General features: G+C 45.1%; 1 protein-coding gene across 1 annotated transcript; it reads left to right on the top strand.

Moving 5' to 3' along the window:
- Positions 1-490: 490 nt before the first annotated feature.
- HIPK3 (homeodomain interacting protein kinase 3) lies at positions 491-12,547 on the top strand. Its single transcript, XM_040410585.1, has 10 exons — positions 491-644; positions 2,090-2,213; positions 2,632-2,753; positions 3,307-3,434; positions 4,341-4,502; positions 4,608-4,904; positions 5,619-5,759; positions 7,477-7,712; positions 8,494-8,621; positions 9,356-12,547. The coding sequence occupies exons 1-10, from the start codon at positions 507-509 to the stop codon at positions 9,812-9,814; spliced, it is 1,935 nt and encodes a 644-aa protein (XP_040266519.1). The 5' UTR covers positions 491-506; the 3' UTR covers positions 9,815-12,547.
- Positions 12,548-15,476: the final 2,929 nt, after the last annotated feature.

The raw sequence follows: 15,476 nt of genomic DNA, 5'->3' as shown, positions 1-15,476 counted from the left end.
GAAACAGCTGATTGTGGGGGTGCTAGGACTCTGATCCCCGCCGACGTGATAATAATGACCTATCCTGAGGTCATCGTTATCCATTCCTGGATAACCCCGTTTAGGCTAAGACATGGCTGCATGCAGACACTGAACAAGCAGGGGATACAGATCGATTTGACATCTCCCTAGTAGAATGGTGTATGCCTGTGAATTTTTAATGGATATTCCAATCTTGTGTGACGCTAGGACCTCAGGGAACCACCTCTGATCCTGATAATGAAGGGGCTGCGGAACGAATTTAGTGCTGTGTCCTCTGCAGAGTGTTGCCCCAGCCACCCCCTCTGCAGGGGAACTGCTGCACAGCTCTATTCAAGTCAATGGGACTGACTGCAGTTACCTGCACAGCCGGGGGAGGGGGTTAGTCATTTTCCTTTGTTGTTTCAAATCCTATTTATATAAAGACTAAATAAAATGTTTTTTTTTTTTTTTTTTCCTTTTTCAGTGTGAAGTCCTGTTTCCATATCATGGATGTTTGCAAGTTTCGTCCCAACCCATGCAACGCAGCGAACCACAATAAAACATCAGTCATGAGACCGGTTGCCTCAGGCAATGCTGCTAACCTCTCCGCTGGGTTCACCAAAATTGGCAATGTCAGGAGTCAGGTGTGTGGTAAATTTCTGCTTGAATATTAATTTCCGCCGCCCATTTATTAGCATATTTCTACTGGTGTATTCTGCTGGGAGCATGCTATGACGTGGAGTCTAGTCCTTTTTAGCGGAGTGGCTAATGCAAGTGACAGCGCCGTTCTCTGTGGTTGTATCCTAGTGATGGCGCTGCCTTTACCTTCTAAAATGAAGCCATAGCTTGTTTTTTCTTGTTGGGCTCGAGACGTCATTTACTTTGTTGTCAACAGCAGTGGTTTTCCTCATCCACCCAGCAGGATGTATGAATAGTGTCATCTAGTGGTGGATTAGCACATTGCATGCTCACTGTAATGTGACAGAGTACAGTAAGGTATCCCCTATACCAGTGTTGCAGAGGTGATCTGATTTACTGCCAAATCTCCAGGCATGATGAGATCCAACCGGATCTTCTCAAAACATGTCCCGTTGGGGATTCTTATAGAGAACCTGGCGCCTCTGTCTGTTTTTCTAACTACTTGCATTTTTACATAATAATAATTGTGGATCATCTATTTCCTAGTTTATTCCTATTAGTAGTTTATAAATGAATTGTCAGCAATCTGCAATAAAGACCCAAGTGTGTGTTTCCCTACACGGACTGACATGAGCAGGGACACCCTCCCCCCAGTTGGACCTTTATTCCAGAATGCTGGCAATTTATGCGTTATCTTCTAGCAGGAATAATAAAGGAATGGCACAGCATAGATTCATACAAATAGATGCTCAAGAATTATTACATGGAGGATGCAAGTAGTAAGGAAACAGACATGTCAGGAGAGGTGACGGCTCCTCTTCAAAGCGTTTATTGCACAGCAGCCAGTCTGATAATCCGCTTTTCTCTATCAGGCGGCTTCTATAACCCCCAGCGTTCAGCTGTGTTGCGCTAGTTTCTCATTTGTGTGTCGTGAGGTCCGGAAGGGAACAGGTTGCCGGGTCTCACTGGATCCGGCAATGCGCTCAGCAGTTTTTGTCCAGCCGATTCTTGGCATGTTTGCCGGGTTGCGGCTGGATCTCCACGTGCCCCCTTTATAGGCCGGATGGGAACGCAGGGGCTTCCGCAATGTCTGTCAATATCTGCCCACTGAACACCTCTTCGACCAACAGCTATCTCTCCTGACCACACCATTCGCATGCACGTCAACCACACATGTATTCTGAGGGGGGACGGAGCTACTGCCAGACACCTGGTCGTGGCTTAACTTCTTGAAAATGAAAGGATTGTGCATGTTGATATCCAAGAGCTTGATCCATGTCTCCCACACCATCTGGGGGAAAGTCTGGAGGGTCTTATACACATTAGATGGTCAGCGAGTCCCCCCGATATACATCTAATGGGTAAATTAGCCCTCCCTCCTTCATCTGGCAGACGTTCTCTTACGGTTTGCATTTTATATGAAATAAATTCAATATGTTCTGTATTTCAGGCTTTAACAACTTCTGGGCATACAGTTATTCACCATGGGATCCCAGTGCAGGCAGGAACTGCTCCTTTTGGTTGTAATGATGCTTTTCAACAGACCCTGATACTTTGTCCCCCAACCCTACAAGGTACATTGACAGCTATTAATAAAGTGTTGAAATCGGCATGTAAATAATTTGTTGGATTTATGCCTAGCATTTAGGTGAGTAAAGGGGTTGTCTGGTTTCCCATATTGATGACTTATCGCTGCCGATCAGCTGATTGAAGAGACACAGCACTCGTATGAGCGCCTCGGCCTCTTCGCTGTTTGCCTGCTCTCCGTCGACAGTGTAATTCCAGCTCCGTCCCATTGACGTATAACGTACAAGAGCTGCTGGTCTCTACAAACAGCTGATCGTCGGGGGTGCCGGGAGTTGGACCCCCACCTATCTGATATTGATGACCTATCCTGAGGAAAGGTCAATCAATATGGGAAACCGGACAACCCCTTTATCTGGTTTGACTGACTGTTTTGTAATAATGGAGTCATGCTATTCATTCTTGCAGGAATCCCACCAAATCATGGCAAGCCCACAAGTTACTCTGTGAGAGTAGATAACGCCTTACCCCTAGTTAGCCAGGCTCCGGCCATTCAGCCCCTACAGATACGACCAGGTGTCCTCTCACAGGTGAGTCTTTCTTGTAAAAAGTATAATAAATTAGCATTATTATTTTTGTTTTGTTTTTTGTACACGCCTGAAAGTTTTTCTGCTTAAAGGGGTTATCCCATCTTAGACAATGGGGGCATATCGCTAGGATATGCCCCCATTGTCTGATAGGTGTGGGATCGCACCTACAAGAAGAATGGAGCCGGGGAGAGTTAAGGATGGAGGACCATGGGTTTCCCAGGGTCCATCCACCACTAGGCGCAGTTTCTCATCTCTCCCATTGAAGTGAATGGGAGCGAACCGCGCATGCGCGGCCACCGCTCCCATTCATTTCTATGGGGCTGACGGAAATAGCCGAGCCAGCACTCCATAAAAATGAATAGAGGGCAGCTGCGCATGCGCAGTGTGCCCTCCTCAACTTGCTCCGGTCTGTTCTCTGTGTAGGTGCGGGTCCCAGAGGTGGGACCCGCACCTATCAGACAATGGGGGCATATCCTAGCGATATGCCCCCATTGTCTAAGATGGGATAACCCCTTTAAACTTTCATTAAAATCTATGTCCATTACATTTTCAGCACACATGGTCAAATGGAACACAACCAATATTGGTTCCCGCCTGGCAGCAGGTGACAACTGTGACGCCAACAACAACAACCTTTGCCTCCGATACCATGGCTGGACCACAGAGGCTGGGAGACTGGGGGTAGGTTGAAAACAATCACCTGGCCGTGGCAACATGTTAAGCTGCCCATACCGTTACCAGTAATCTGAGATTTGTCTTTTAGCTTTTTTAGTGTAGGTGATATGGGAGACTAGTCATGACCAACTTTTAGATTGTTCCCATTAGTTTTTTTTCCCGGTCATGTCTTCAGTGATTTACCGATCTTTTATCAGGAACAAGAAGTCAATGACCTGTTCCTAGCTCCTTACTTTATAATCCAACCTGTGGGACTGTCCAGCAGGTGGCCAGGCATTGCGGTGCAGGGTCAGGATGTTTTTGCAGCTCCACCGTGTGCAGAGGATGAACTGAACATTAAATGGGTTATGCAGAAATTGATAATGATGAGCTTTCCTCAGGATAGGTAATCAGTATGACATCGGTCGCGAAATCCCTGCTGATCAGCTGTTTCAGGGAGTGGTAAGTGCTGCCAGCTCCCGGCAGCTTTACAAGCACAGCACCCTACATTGTTATAGCAGCTGTGCTTGGTATTGCAGATCAGCGCCATTCATTTTAATGAGGTCGAGCTGGAACTAGGCCATGCGACCAACTTACAGAGCACTGGCCTCAACTAGGCTATGTGACCAATGTACAGTGATGTCACGGGCCTAGGAAGAGGCCGCAGCACTTCTAACAGCTGATCGGCGGGGCGGGGGGGACCCAGTTGTTTGGAATTATAAATTCCCACATAATTCCTTTAAATAGTATTATTCCTTGTTAAAGGACGACATTACTATTATTAAAGCCCTTTAGCTGTTGATGATCTGTAATCTGCCGGAGGGGCTACTTCAGCACCTGGAGACTTTCACGGTATCCGGTGGCTCTTTAAAACATCCGAATTACAAATACCCAGTTTTCTTATGTTTCTCTCTCTTCCTTTATTTGTTTCAGGAAAATTATTCAGCACGGAAACCATTACAGTTCCATGATTCTTCAGCCTCTCCTAACCAACCAAATGGCGCTGTCAGCCCCTCAGCCTATCAGTTTAGGCATCGCACATGTGGTGTGGCCTCAGCCTGCTGCTACTAAACGAAATAAGATCTGTCAAAACAGGTATGACCTCCACCCATCTGAGGACAGCCTGCTGGCGGCCATGTACCTTCTGATAACCCGATCTTTGAATATTTGCTCTAATATCCTCTTGGCTTGTCTTTGTAGGAGTAACACAGTACAGGACTCCAGTGTCGTCCACAGTAAAGCACTTGCCTCTCCAAAGATATCAAACAGCGCAAAGACCACAGAGTCTGAAAGTTGTGCATTACCACAGGACAATCAGAACCTGGAGGCGCAGGAGGAAGGATCTTGTAAGGTGTCTGAGGAGCCGGCCCCAGATGTGTCAAGTCAGCAGAGGCAAGAGATTGTCATAGCGGATTCCCCAAGCCCCACAGCCAGTGTCATTACGATTAGCAGCGACACGGATGAGGAGGATTCAGCACAGACTCACTCACTGAGAGAGTAAGTTTTTGAAAGTAATTGGAATAAAAGATTAAAGGGCATCTGTCAGCAGTTTTGTACCTATGACACTGGCCGACCTGTCGCATGTGCACTTGGCAGCTGAAGACATCTGTTGTAGGTCCCATGTTCATATGTGCCCACATTGCTGAGAAAAATGATGTTTTAATATATGCAAATTAGCCTCTAGGAGCAACGGGGGCGTTGCTATTACACCTAGAGGCTCTGCTCTCTCTGCAACTGCCCCGCCCTCTGCACTCTAACAGGGCCAGGCAGGTGTAATGTCATTTACACTGCCTGGCGCTGTCAATCAAAGTGCAGATAGTGCAGCAGTTGCAGGAAGCAATCTGCACTTTAATTGACAGGACCAGGCAGTGTAAATGACATCATACCTGCCTGGCCCTGTTAGAATACAGAGGGTACGGCAGTTGCAGAGAGAGCAGAGCCTCTAGGTGTAACGGCAACGCCCCCGTTGCTCCTAGAGGCTCATTTGCATATATTAAAACATCATTTTTCTCAGCAATGCGGGCACATATGTACATGGGACCAACACAGATGCCTTCAGCTGCCAAGCGCACATGTAACAGGTCAGCCAGTGTCATAGGTACAAAACTGCTGACAGATGCCCTTTAATGATTTTTTGTTGTTGTTGTTGACACCTATCTGACTAGATCTATAGTCCAGTGGATTAAACGATTCCTGTTATTTGTTACCTAGATGTAAAGGCAGCCTGGATTGTGAGGCATGTCAGAGTACTCTGAATATTGATCGGGTCTGTTCCTTGAGTAGTCCAGACAGCACCCTAAGCACCAGCTCCTCAGGGCAATCCAGCCCCTCTCCCTGCAAAAGACCCAACAGGTAAGCGATTAACCCTGCATCCAGTTAAATATAAACACCACGTCGTATCCGCTGCTTGGAATGTGTGTTCAGTGGACAAGTCCTTACAGGAAATCTTCTGGTGACTCTGTGGTTAAACTAATGGGTCATGACATCTCCACTTAGTTGGCATCGAGCTGAAAAGAAGATTTAAGGGAGCATTCTGATTTAGTATTTTAGTGAAGCAGCATTGCTTAGGGTCCAATGATCGGGGCAATTATTGGGAAGGAGCATTCCTAGGAATAGTAGTTCCCGATACTCTCCTTGTGTGAAGGTTGCCGGTGATCACCTGATAAATGAGCAAACGCTCATTCATCGGGTGAAAGCATCGCTGAATTGATCACCTAAAGCTGTTTCTGGTCAACAGGCTAAGGATCTGCTGCCCAGAAACAATGAATCTGTATCGAGACTAGCAGTAGCAATTGCTGGTTCTCACAGAGGGGGGGTGATGGCTGCACGTAAATGCAGCTCTCACCTCTTCTGATGAGCAGGCAATGATCAGTAACGGACGGATCGTTTTCAATAATTGCCTGCTGTGTCAGCCTTTGTAAAGGGGCCTTTATAGTACACATGACCTATTGATTGACAGACAGGACTCATCTCACTGTGCAAACCTAGAGTATGTCCTTTTCAGCTGGATGACGAGCACAGTATTACCCTGGCTCCACTCATTCTGGTTCTAGGAGGTGTATAGGGTAGGGTAAGTTCAGGGCTTGCTGCAGATGAAAACTGCACCAAATCTGCAAGTAAGTCGGTCACAACGTTCTCAGTTTGGAGATTTAAACTCTAATGACGATAATGGAAGAAATCCACAAACAACCCAGAAGATGATAGACATGGTGCAGATTCGGAAGTCTGATTCTCGGGAGCAAATCTGCAGCATGTAGGTTGTACAATACTGAGCTGTAGATAAGCGGTGCAGAATGTGCACCACAAAGCCACAAGAAATAATTTTAACCCTTTATAGTCAACTTGTTAGGTTCCCTCATTAAACAGTCTTCCTACAACAGCTCCTATTATTACTTTTTATAGCCTCTCCAAAAGTAAGTTAGATGGGTGTCTGACTTTTTGAAGCCCCACCAGCATTGTGGCGAAGGCAGTGTCCTTAGTCTCTGCTCTACCTTGTCTATATCCTTAAAAATGCCCCCCTTCAGCCCGTAATGCCCAGGCCCCGCACACAGATTGTACTTACCTCGCTCCCTGGCACCCACGTTGCTTCTGATGCCAGCACGGCCGCCGCTGCATCTCCCCGTCACGCGGATCAAAACATCCAGCGTCAGGGGAGGGTGGGCGAGGATGGCAGGGGGCAGCCAATACCAGGCCGTGACAGGAACGAGCCTCCCTAGCAACACGGGTGACTCTAGGGAGGCTCGTTCCTGTTGCGGCCTGCTATTGGCTGCCGTGCCGGCATCAGAAGAGACGCGAGTGTCGGGGAGCCAGTGTGAGGGGCCCGGGCATTTATGGGGTTGGATAACCCCTTTAAACTTGAATGGGGGCATCAAATGAATCCGAAAAAAGTCATAGGACAGCACCTGTAAACCTAAGTACTATCGGTGTACATCATGGTACACTGTATGCTCTCCTTTATAAGGGCGGCATATTACAGACCGGTCTTCTGAGCGCTCCTATTACGACCGATCCTCTTTAGCCTCTGGATTGCAGTATATTATGATTCTGACTCTTGTAATTGCGTTTGCAGCATGTCGGATGATGAGCCTGAGAGTGGCTGTGACACTGTTGATGGATCCCCAAGCTCTGATTCATCTGGCCATGACAGCCCATTTGTCAAGAGCAGCTTTGTGACGGATACCAACCAGAATGCAGAAAAACGGACATCAGAGAAAACTGAAAGTAAACCAGCAGTGTGCACGTTAGTGGTCCCACCTATCCGGATTGAAAACCGCAAATTCAATTCCCATCGGGCTACCAACAAGGGTAAATATCTCCATCCTGACCTCAGGATTGACCATTTAATATTAGGTGGAGTTGTGTGCATGGAGCTTGTACCACAGCACACAGTCCCTCTTAATGTGCATCCATGTAGACCAGTGTTAAAGGGAATCTGTCACCAGCGACCTCCCCATTAAACATGGCTGAGGTTCACCTGCTTAAAACGCTTTTTTTTTTCTTTTGTCGAACTGAGGCTCTTTTCCCGAGTTACGATACTTTTTCTTAATATGAAAATTAGGCCTTTGGTGCAATGAGGGCTTCACCCTTTCTCTTGTTGCACCCAAGCTTTGCTCCTTTCTGTGTTCACCCGCTTTCCTCACTGCTCTGCCACTAACTGACACTGTCAATCAAAGCAGTCATGGAGGGGCTGGCCACAGAAATGAGTGGAGCGTGGGTTCAACAAGAGCAACGGTGACGCACTCATTGCACCAAAGGAAAATTGGCATATTAAGAAAAAGTATCATAACTCTGGAACGGACCCTTTGATCAACAAAAGAAAAACAGTGTATTAATCAGGTGAATCACATCTACAGTTGGACAGGTAGATTGCCCCCATAGACTTCTCCGAGGTTGTTCACAGCATTAAAGGGTCATTGCCATCTTATGATGTGACGCCATCTGTTTATGATTGGTGGAGGTCTGACGCCTGGGATCGCCACTAATTTTGAGACTGCATAGCCTAAGTGATCTCTGCCCCTGCCACCCATCTGTGTAGGGAACTGGCAGCGTTGGGTTTGAACTTGATTTATTTATTTTTTCCCCCCAGATCCGGCCTGCCATCCCTTAATAAAAGGACGTTCAGCTCCAGGGAGAAAGAACCATCCTGCAGGCCTTGGGAATCGCCAGCAGAAACTTACATCAGCATTCCAACAGCAGCCTCGGAGTTACAGTCAAGTGAGTTTGTCATGTCTTACAAATCGGGCTGGTGTTTCTTTCCTACATTTGTTTTCATTGCAATCTCTTAAAGGGCCAGGACCTTTATTACTAAATTAGAAAGGGCAGGTTTTATGCTTTAGATTTCCTATTACTTAAAAGTGTTTTCTAAAAATTTATAGACTGAAGACCCACCCTCTGGATAGGTCATCAGTATCTGATCTGTGGGGATCCGTCACCCGGGACCCCCGCCAAGCAGCTGTTTGAGAAGGCCGCGGCGCAACTGCTTAGCAAGCACAGCGCCGTGCATTGTATAGTGTCTGTGCCTGGTATCACAGCGCTGCGCTCTTCAGTTCAATTGGGGCTGTGCTGCGTCTAGGCCATTTGACTGACGAACATGTCGTCGCTCGCCCTAGGGAAAGCTGTTAGAAGGCCTCAGCGCAACTGCGAGTGCCACTGCCTTCTCAAAGAGCCCCACGGATTTAAATTCTGATGATGTATCCAAGTCTCGGAAAACAGGCCCTCTTTAAAAGGATTGTCTCATGAAGGCACCCCTGCCCACATGTCCTATAAGCAATCAGCTATTTGATGGAGGTGCCGGGGTGGGGACCTGAGGGCCGCATTCTCGGTGGTCATTTTGATGAGACAACCCCTTGTCTGGTTCATTATTTCTGTACTAATTTAGAAGCAGAGATGTGTATTCATTAGGCACCTGTGCAAATTGCCTAACAACATTTTAACCCCTGTATCCCCAGATGCAACATTTTGGAACGGGACACCAAGAATGGAATGGAAACTATGGGCACAGGAGACAGCAGGCGTTTATCGCACCAACGGTTGCCAGTCATCATTTCACCCTTCAACATGGAAGCCCAAATCACAGTGCCGTGCATGCGCATCTTGGCGGTCAGCACGCCATCCTTTCATATCCACCCTCCGCTCCGGTGACCACAGTAGCACCCGTGGCCCACCTCCTGGCGTCGCCGTGTACCTCAAGGCCGATTTTACAACACCCGGCTTACAATCTCTCTCATCCCAGCGGCATCGTTCATCAGGTGGCAGTGGGTATCAACCCCAGGCTTTTACCTTCTCCCACCATCCACCAGACTCAATACAAACCGATTTTCCCATCCCACTCATACATTGCTGCCTCCCCGGCCTATACAGGATTTCCGATGAGCCCCACGAAACTCAACCAGTATCCGTACATGTGAGAAACCCGCAAAGGAAGCTCAAAGATTCAATCACTTGGGTTTGAAGCGGAACGAAAACAAAACATTGATAAAAAAAAACAACAAACATGGCTTTTTGATAATGGAAAAAAAAATCAAAATCAAAAATAATTTGGCCATGGCACAAGAAAAAATATTTTTTGAATCATGTAAGACTTGGGTGCAATTTAAAACAATCTTGAGCTTTAAGAAAAAAAAAATTTGAAAAAGATGAAAATTCACTTTTAATGTGTTTTTTTGCACATTTGGTATAAAATCGTCTCTGGTCCTGTTCTCTTCTATAGTAACTCTAAGACAGGTGACTTACGGGAGCCAGAAGTTCACTTTCTCTCCTGCTATTTTTTTATACAATTGCCTTCTAACCTAGTGCAAGACACGTCTTTGGGAAGCCATTCAGCATACAGGTTTAGCGCAACAAATGCACATAATGTCAGTAGTACGGTGTACGTCGTGTGCGTCGTTTCCGTTCTCGTATGTCTTGGTGTTTGTGTCGGGTCACATGGCTACTGAGTTTGATGTTCACACTGCATGTGTCTTTTGCATGGGCAGAAGAAGAAAAAGAAAAAAAAAAAAAAGTTGCCTAGACCTTGCTATTTCGTGTCGTCGTCGTCCTAATAATCCGCTGCATTGTAAACTGTTCCCACACATAGTGCCTTAAATATTTGAGGTTGTTAATGTTATTACTTAATATATTAATGTCAATTTCAGCACTTAATCTTCTAATCTGCTGATATATAAATATCTATTTTTTCGAATAACTTGAGTATTTGATCAGTCTAGGGGTTTGTTCATTTTGTTTGATCGTGTGCTCTGATTTTTAGGTTGAGGTGTTTGACTTACCAACAGAACAGCATGTATTTTTTTTTCCTTTTTTATTTTTTAAATCTGTGTTGCTGTAGATTTTACTGTGTTTATTTTAATAGTTTTTTTTTGTTTGTTTTTTGTGGGTGGGGGTGGCGTAGATATTTAGCGTAACCTGAAGCGCTTTTTGAAGATCACACTTTTGGTTTCTTAGATTTAAACGCTGACTGCACGTGCACTCCCCTCCCGGTCATCACCCCGTTCGACGGAAACTGCAATATTGTCTACGAAGTGGATTCTTCACCTTTTTATCGTCACGGCGTTTGTCCAACGGGCTGGATTTTTTTCGTACTCTCTATTTAGCGGTGTAGTAAGGCATGTTGTGGTCAGGTTTATGGGAAGATAACATTATTTTATTTTTTCGGGTTTTTTTGGACCTTTTTCGGGCTCGGCTGAAGCTGCAGCATCTTGCTGGGCAATGTCTTGCAGGCGCTTTCAGCACTGAAGGAGGTTAACACTACAGCACGTGACCCCCGTTGGACAGCCCGCACAGTATTCGAATATAGCGTATCAAGAAATATTTACTCTAGAGGTTTTGATGAGATGAGTTTTTTTTTTTTTTGCTCCTTCGCGTGTGCAATTTTAGCTTTCCTTTTTATGCATGTTGTTTTTTTTTCAAGTCTCCATTTACATTATGTTTTATTAGTATTATTATTCATTATTTTTTTTTTCCTGAGTGGTGACTGCTTATTTAATACATTCCGTCAGGGACATGAAATGATGTGCGTATTTTTCAACGATTTTTATTTTTACCAGTTTCTGCATCGTCCATATCAAGTTAATTTATCCAGCACCAAAGACTTTGAAAAAAAAACGAAATCATACATTTCTTAAAATGAAATGTTAAAAAAAGAGAAAAAAAGATATATATATATATAAAATAAATGGTAGCTACATTTTTTTAATTTTTTTTGCATAGACCTAAATTATACTGTAGTATAGTGGTGGGCTTTAAGAAAAAAATGGTATTAAGACTAATGTTTTTAGCTTCGAGCAAGTAATAATTCTATCATTTATCTTGAATGTATCATAGATAAGCTGCTATATATAACAGACGCCACTTTTGATAGCTGTGAACTTTAGCTTCATATCCCGTTTATACATAGTCGCCTTACTTCTGTTTTTGAGTCTAATTCTATATGAAAGTGTAGTGGGGTTTTCTGATTATTATTATTATTATTATTATTTTGTATTTCAATTTACTTTCATGTTTGGCGTGTCCTTTGTAACTACTGTATTGTAAATTATGGAATCCTAATGGCATATGTTATTATTATTATTATTATTATTATTATTTTTTTTTTGGAGGGGAGGGTGTTTTATGCATCAGTATTTTATCTCCATAAATTTTAAGCTCATTACTGCATATAAAGTGGGGTGTATTAATGTAAGTTAATTTTATTTTTTATGTTTTCATATTGCTGTTGTGTATACTTTTAAAGAAGAAAAGAAAAATATGACGTACCTTGCAGGCTTGATTTTAACTTTTTATAATCGTTTTTTTTTTTTTTTTCTTTAAATCTGTATCTATAGAAAGATAATTAGCCAGTGACTGGAATCATGTAATGTTGCAGGCCGGAAGGCAGTTTTTGGATCTTTTCTAGCCTTTTTATGTCGTGTAACCCATTAATAACGCCACTATATGTATACGGCACTTGCCCTGACTAGTCCGTAAGCTATCATCGATCGCTCTCGACTCCGTTAACCCTTGCAGGTCTCCGCCAGTCCTGGGTTGGTGTTAACGCAAAGCAGTGTTTTATTTAATGAATGTTTCAGCAAAAAGAAATGTGCCTATAAGAAAATTTTATAAAATAGCGAAAATTTCATAAAAATACAGCAGTGTTAATAAGAAAATTCCGAAAAAACGGGGTGAAGAACCAGTTTTACCTTTTTCTACTGGACGGGTTTCCCTGAAAAAAGAGAAGACTCACTATGCATAATGGACTTCACTGTTGGATCCGGTAGTTTTTGGTACAGTTATCGCACCCTTGTCTGTATTTTGACCTTACAGATGTTGCAAGTATTGTGCATGCGTTAAGAGAGCCTCTCAGCACTGCAATCATGTCCATTTAGTACTCGCTTGTTTCCCCATGAAATATCAATTCTAGAGTGCTTGCCTTTAAACTATGCATTGTGCTGATGCTCTGTTATTCCCCCTGGAAGTGTATGAATTGACAGCTGGGTGTTAACATTCTGCTTAGGCCTCATGCACACGGCCGTGTTCCGCGGCCGAGAGCGGTCCGTGGTCACCCGGCCGGGATTCCTTCTGACAGCAGGAGCGCACGGCGTCATTGGTTGCTATGACGCCGTGCGCTTCACGCCGCCGCTGCTGTACAGTGATACACTGGTATGATCTATACGAGTGTATCACTGTACAGCAGCGGCGGCATGAAGCGCACGGCGTCATAGCAACCAATGACGCCGTGCGCGCCTGCTGTCAGAAGGAATCCCGGTCGGGTTACCACGGACCGCTCTCGGCGGCGGAACACGGCCGTGTGCATGAGGCCTTAGGATGTGTTCCTGCAGTCTGACTACTTTCAGTTAGTTGACGGTGTTGAGGCTTATGCACACAACCGGACGGATAGGACATGTTCTATTTTTTATTTATTTTTTGCAGCCCCACAGAAGGGGGCAACAGATACAGACTGCACACGGAGTGCTGTTCTTATCTTTTGCAGCCCCATTGAAGTGAACGGGTCCGCATCCGAGACGCAAACAAAACGCGGCTTGGATGCGGAACCAAACAACGTTCGTGTGCATGAGCCCTTAGACCACGTAGGGACACGCCCTCTATACAAAGGGTACGGCATCATTAAAGGGGTTGTGTGGGATTTTCAAAACTTTGGCTAAGAGCAGGACATATGGTGGGGGAAAAAAAAACCATGCAATCCCCTGTCGTTCCATGATGTGCCACCATACATGCACATGGCCACTGCAGCCAATCACCAGCCTTAGTAGTGATGCTTGTATGTACAGCAAGGGAGCACTGATTGGCTGTGGCGGTCATGTGCATGTATGACATGCTCTGACTGGATGAAGGTTAACGGAAGTCCTCTGGAGCAGCAGACTAGATCGAACCCCTTTAAGATGATACCATTCCCTTTTATTAGTAGGGCACTGTCAGCTGAGTGGGCAGTATCGGACTTTGTATGGGAATATCGTAGAGGAGTATGAACATCATTTCCACAAGGAGTAACAGAGGAGAGTGATACAATGCAGAGTTCTAAGGAACGATACTCCAGAGTACTTACTAAATGGACATGTCAGGAGAGGTGACATTTCTCACGATCGGCATAGCTCTCTCTAGGTTGTCACTCCCAATATCCTTTTAGGTTCATGCGTAATTTTATGTAAAGGGCTCCTAAACTATTCGCCATAGATGAGCTAATCACACAGATAATTGTGTAAATCTTGGGATGTTCTTGGTCAATGCCTCATTAGTTCTTGGGATATTCTTATTGTTTTGCTGACTGACCTCATTGAGCGTTTGATCTATGGGATAGTGTCCTCCAGTGGGAGTAGTCCCTTCTCCGATTCTGGGAAATTGAGTTGATATGGAGGTGTTGGGTTAGTGGTTCATGTTGCAAGCCCCTTGGTTCCCCTGCGAATAGGTGGTTTTGTTGGCACCCTTCAAGATGAAGTGTTCTCACCTTGAGAACCTCTCAAGAAGGGCTAGAGACTTATATAGCGTCCATTCTGCAGCAGCCAAGTTTACATGCCCCGACTGCCACAGGCGTCCGAAACCGTGTCAGTGGTCCGTACGACTTTGAAGGTGGTGGACAGGGTCTTGGTTGCCTGCAACAACTGGAGCACGTGGATTTGGGCTAATAGAGGACATCTGCTATGACCTCCATGTATTACCCATTAATCAGTATGGACATATCCATCATGCAGCTTTACAGAAGGAAGAATAGAGGAATTTGGCTCAGGGCAGATGCACATAATGTGTGCTTTGTCATGCGATATGACCATATTTGTCACATCTGTAGTATTAGAAATACCCCAGAATAGTTGATGGGTGGGGGGGTTTGGGTTTACCAGTTCAGTTGATTTACCTGGCACAAACAGTGGACCCCTAATTGCTGTAATTTGGTAGCCATGATACGTAAGGTTGTGCCGTTATTGGCAGTCTGTTGCGTTTGGTCGTCTGGCCATTGACAACCAAGATTGGTCATGACAAGTTTACCTCGACTCCACAAAGTGTTTTCACGCAGGTTTTGAAGGAGCTTGTGGAAGGGCCTGGTTTGCAGGGTCCCATTGTCAGGCCCGTTAGGAGGTTTGATGAGGCTTTCGCAGCCCCGTAAAGTGACTGAGCCCACACATTGGGAAGCAAATAGGACCGCAGCATCTCGCCATGCTTCGTGAGAGTCTGACGGATGACGTCGGGTGTTACGGTTGTCGGTGCCATCTCTACTCTTGGCGCATTTAGGGATTCTGATATCGTATGAATTGTTGTAAATGGGTTGATGTCGGAAGGGATCCGACCTAACGCTGCGTGTGATAAAGAAGAGCAGTCATGAAAAACTGAATTAAAGGGACACTAAACCTAAAGTCTATCCCATCGCCTTTTCTGGCTGGAGAGATCCATGTACATGCAGCTGTGTGAATCATAAGCTTTGTGTGTTTAGCGTCCCTTTAAGACATGCGACATGCTGTGTTGCGCCCCCTGGCTGTAGCCGTGTGCTGTATTAACAAAACTGAACGAAACTGCTGTGCTTCTATTTATGTTAACAGGCTTCACCCCCTGAGCTAATGTAACCCGACTAAAATGTATATATGTATT

Source organism: Bufo bufo, chromosome 10, assembly GCF_905171765.1.
Source record: "Bufo bufo chromosome 10, aBufBuf1.1, whole genome shotgun sequence".
In the NCBI taxonomy this organism is placed as follows: domain Eukaryota; kingdom Metazoa; phylum Chordata; class Amphibia; order Anura; family Bufonidae; genus Bufo; species Bufo bufo.
Note: the sequence above shows the minus strand (reverse complement) of the source record. Positions and strands in the feature narration are given on the sequence as shown.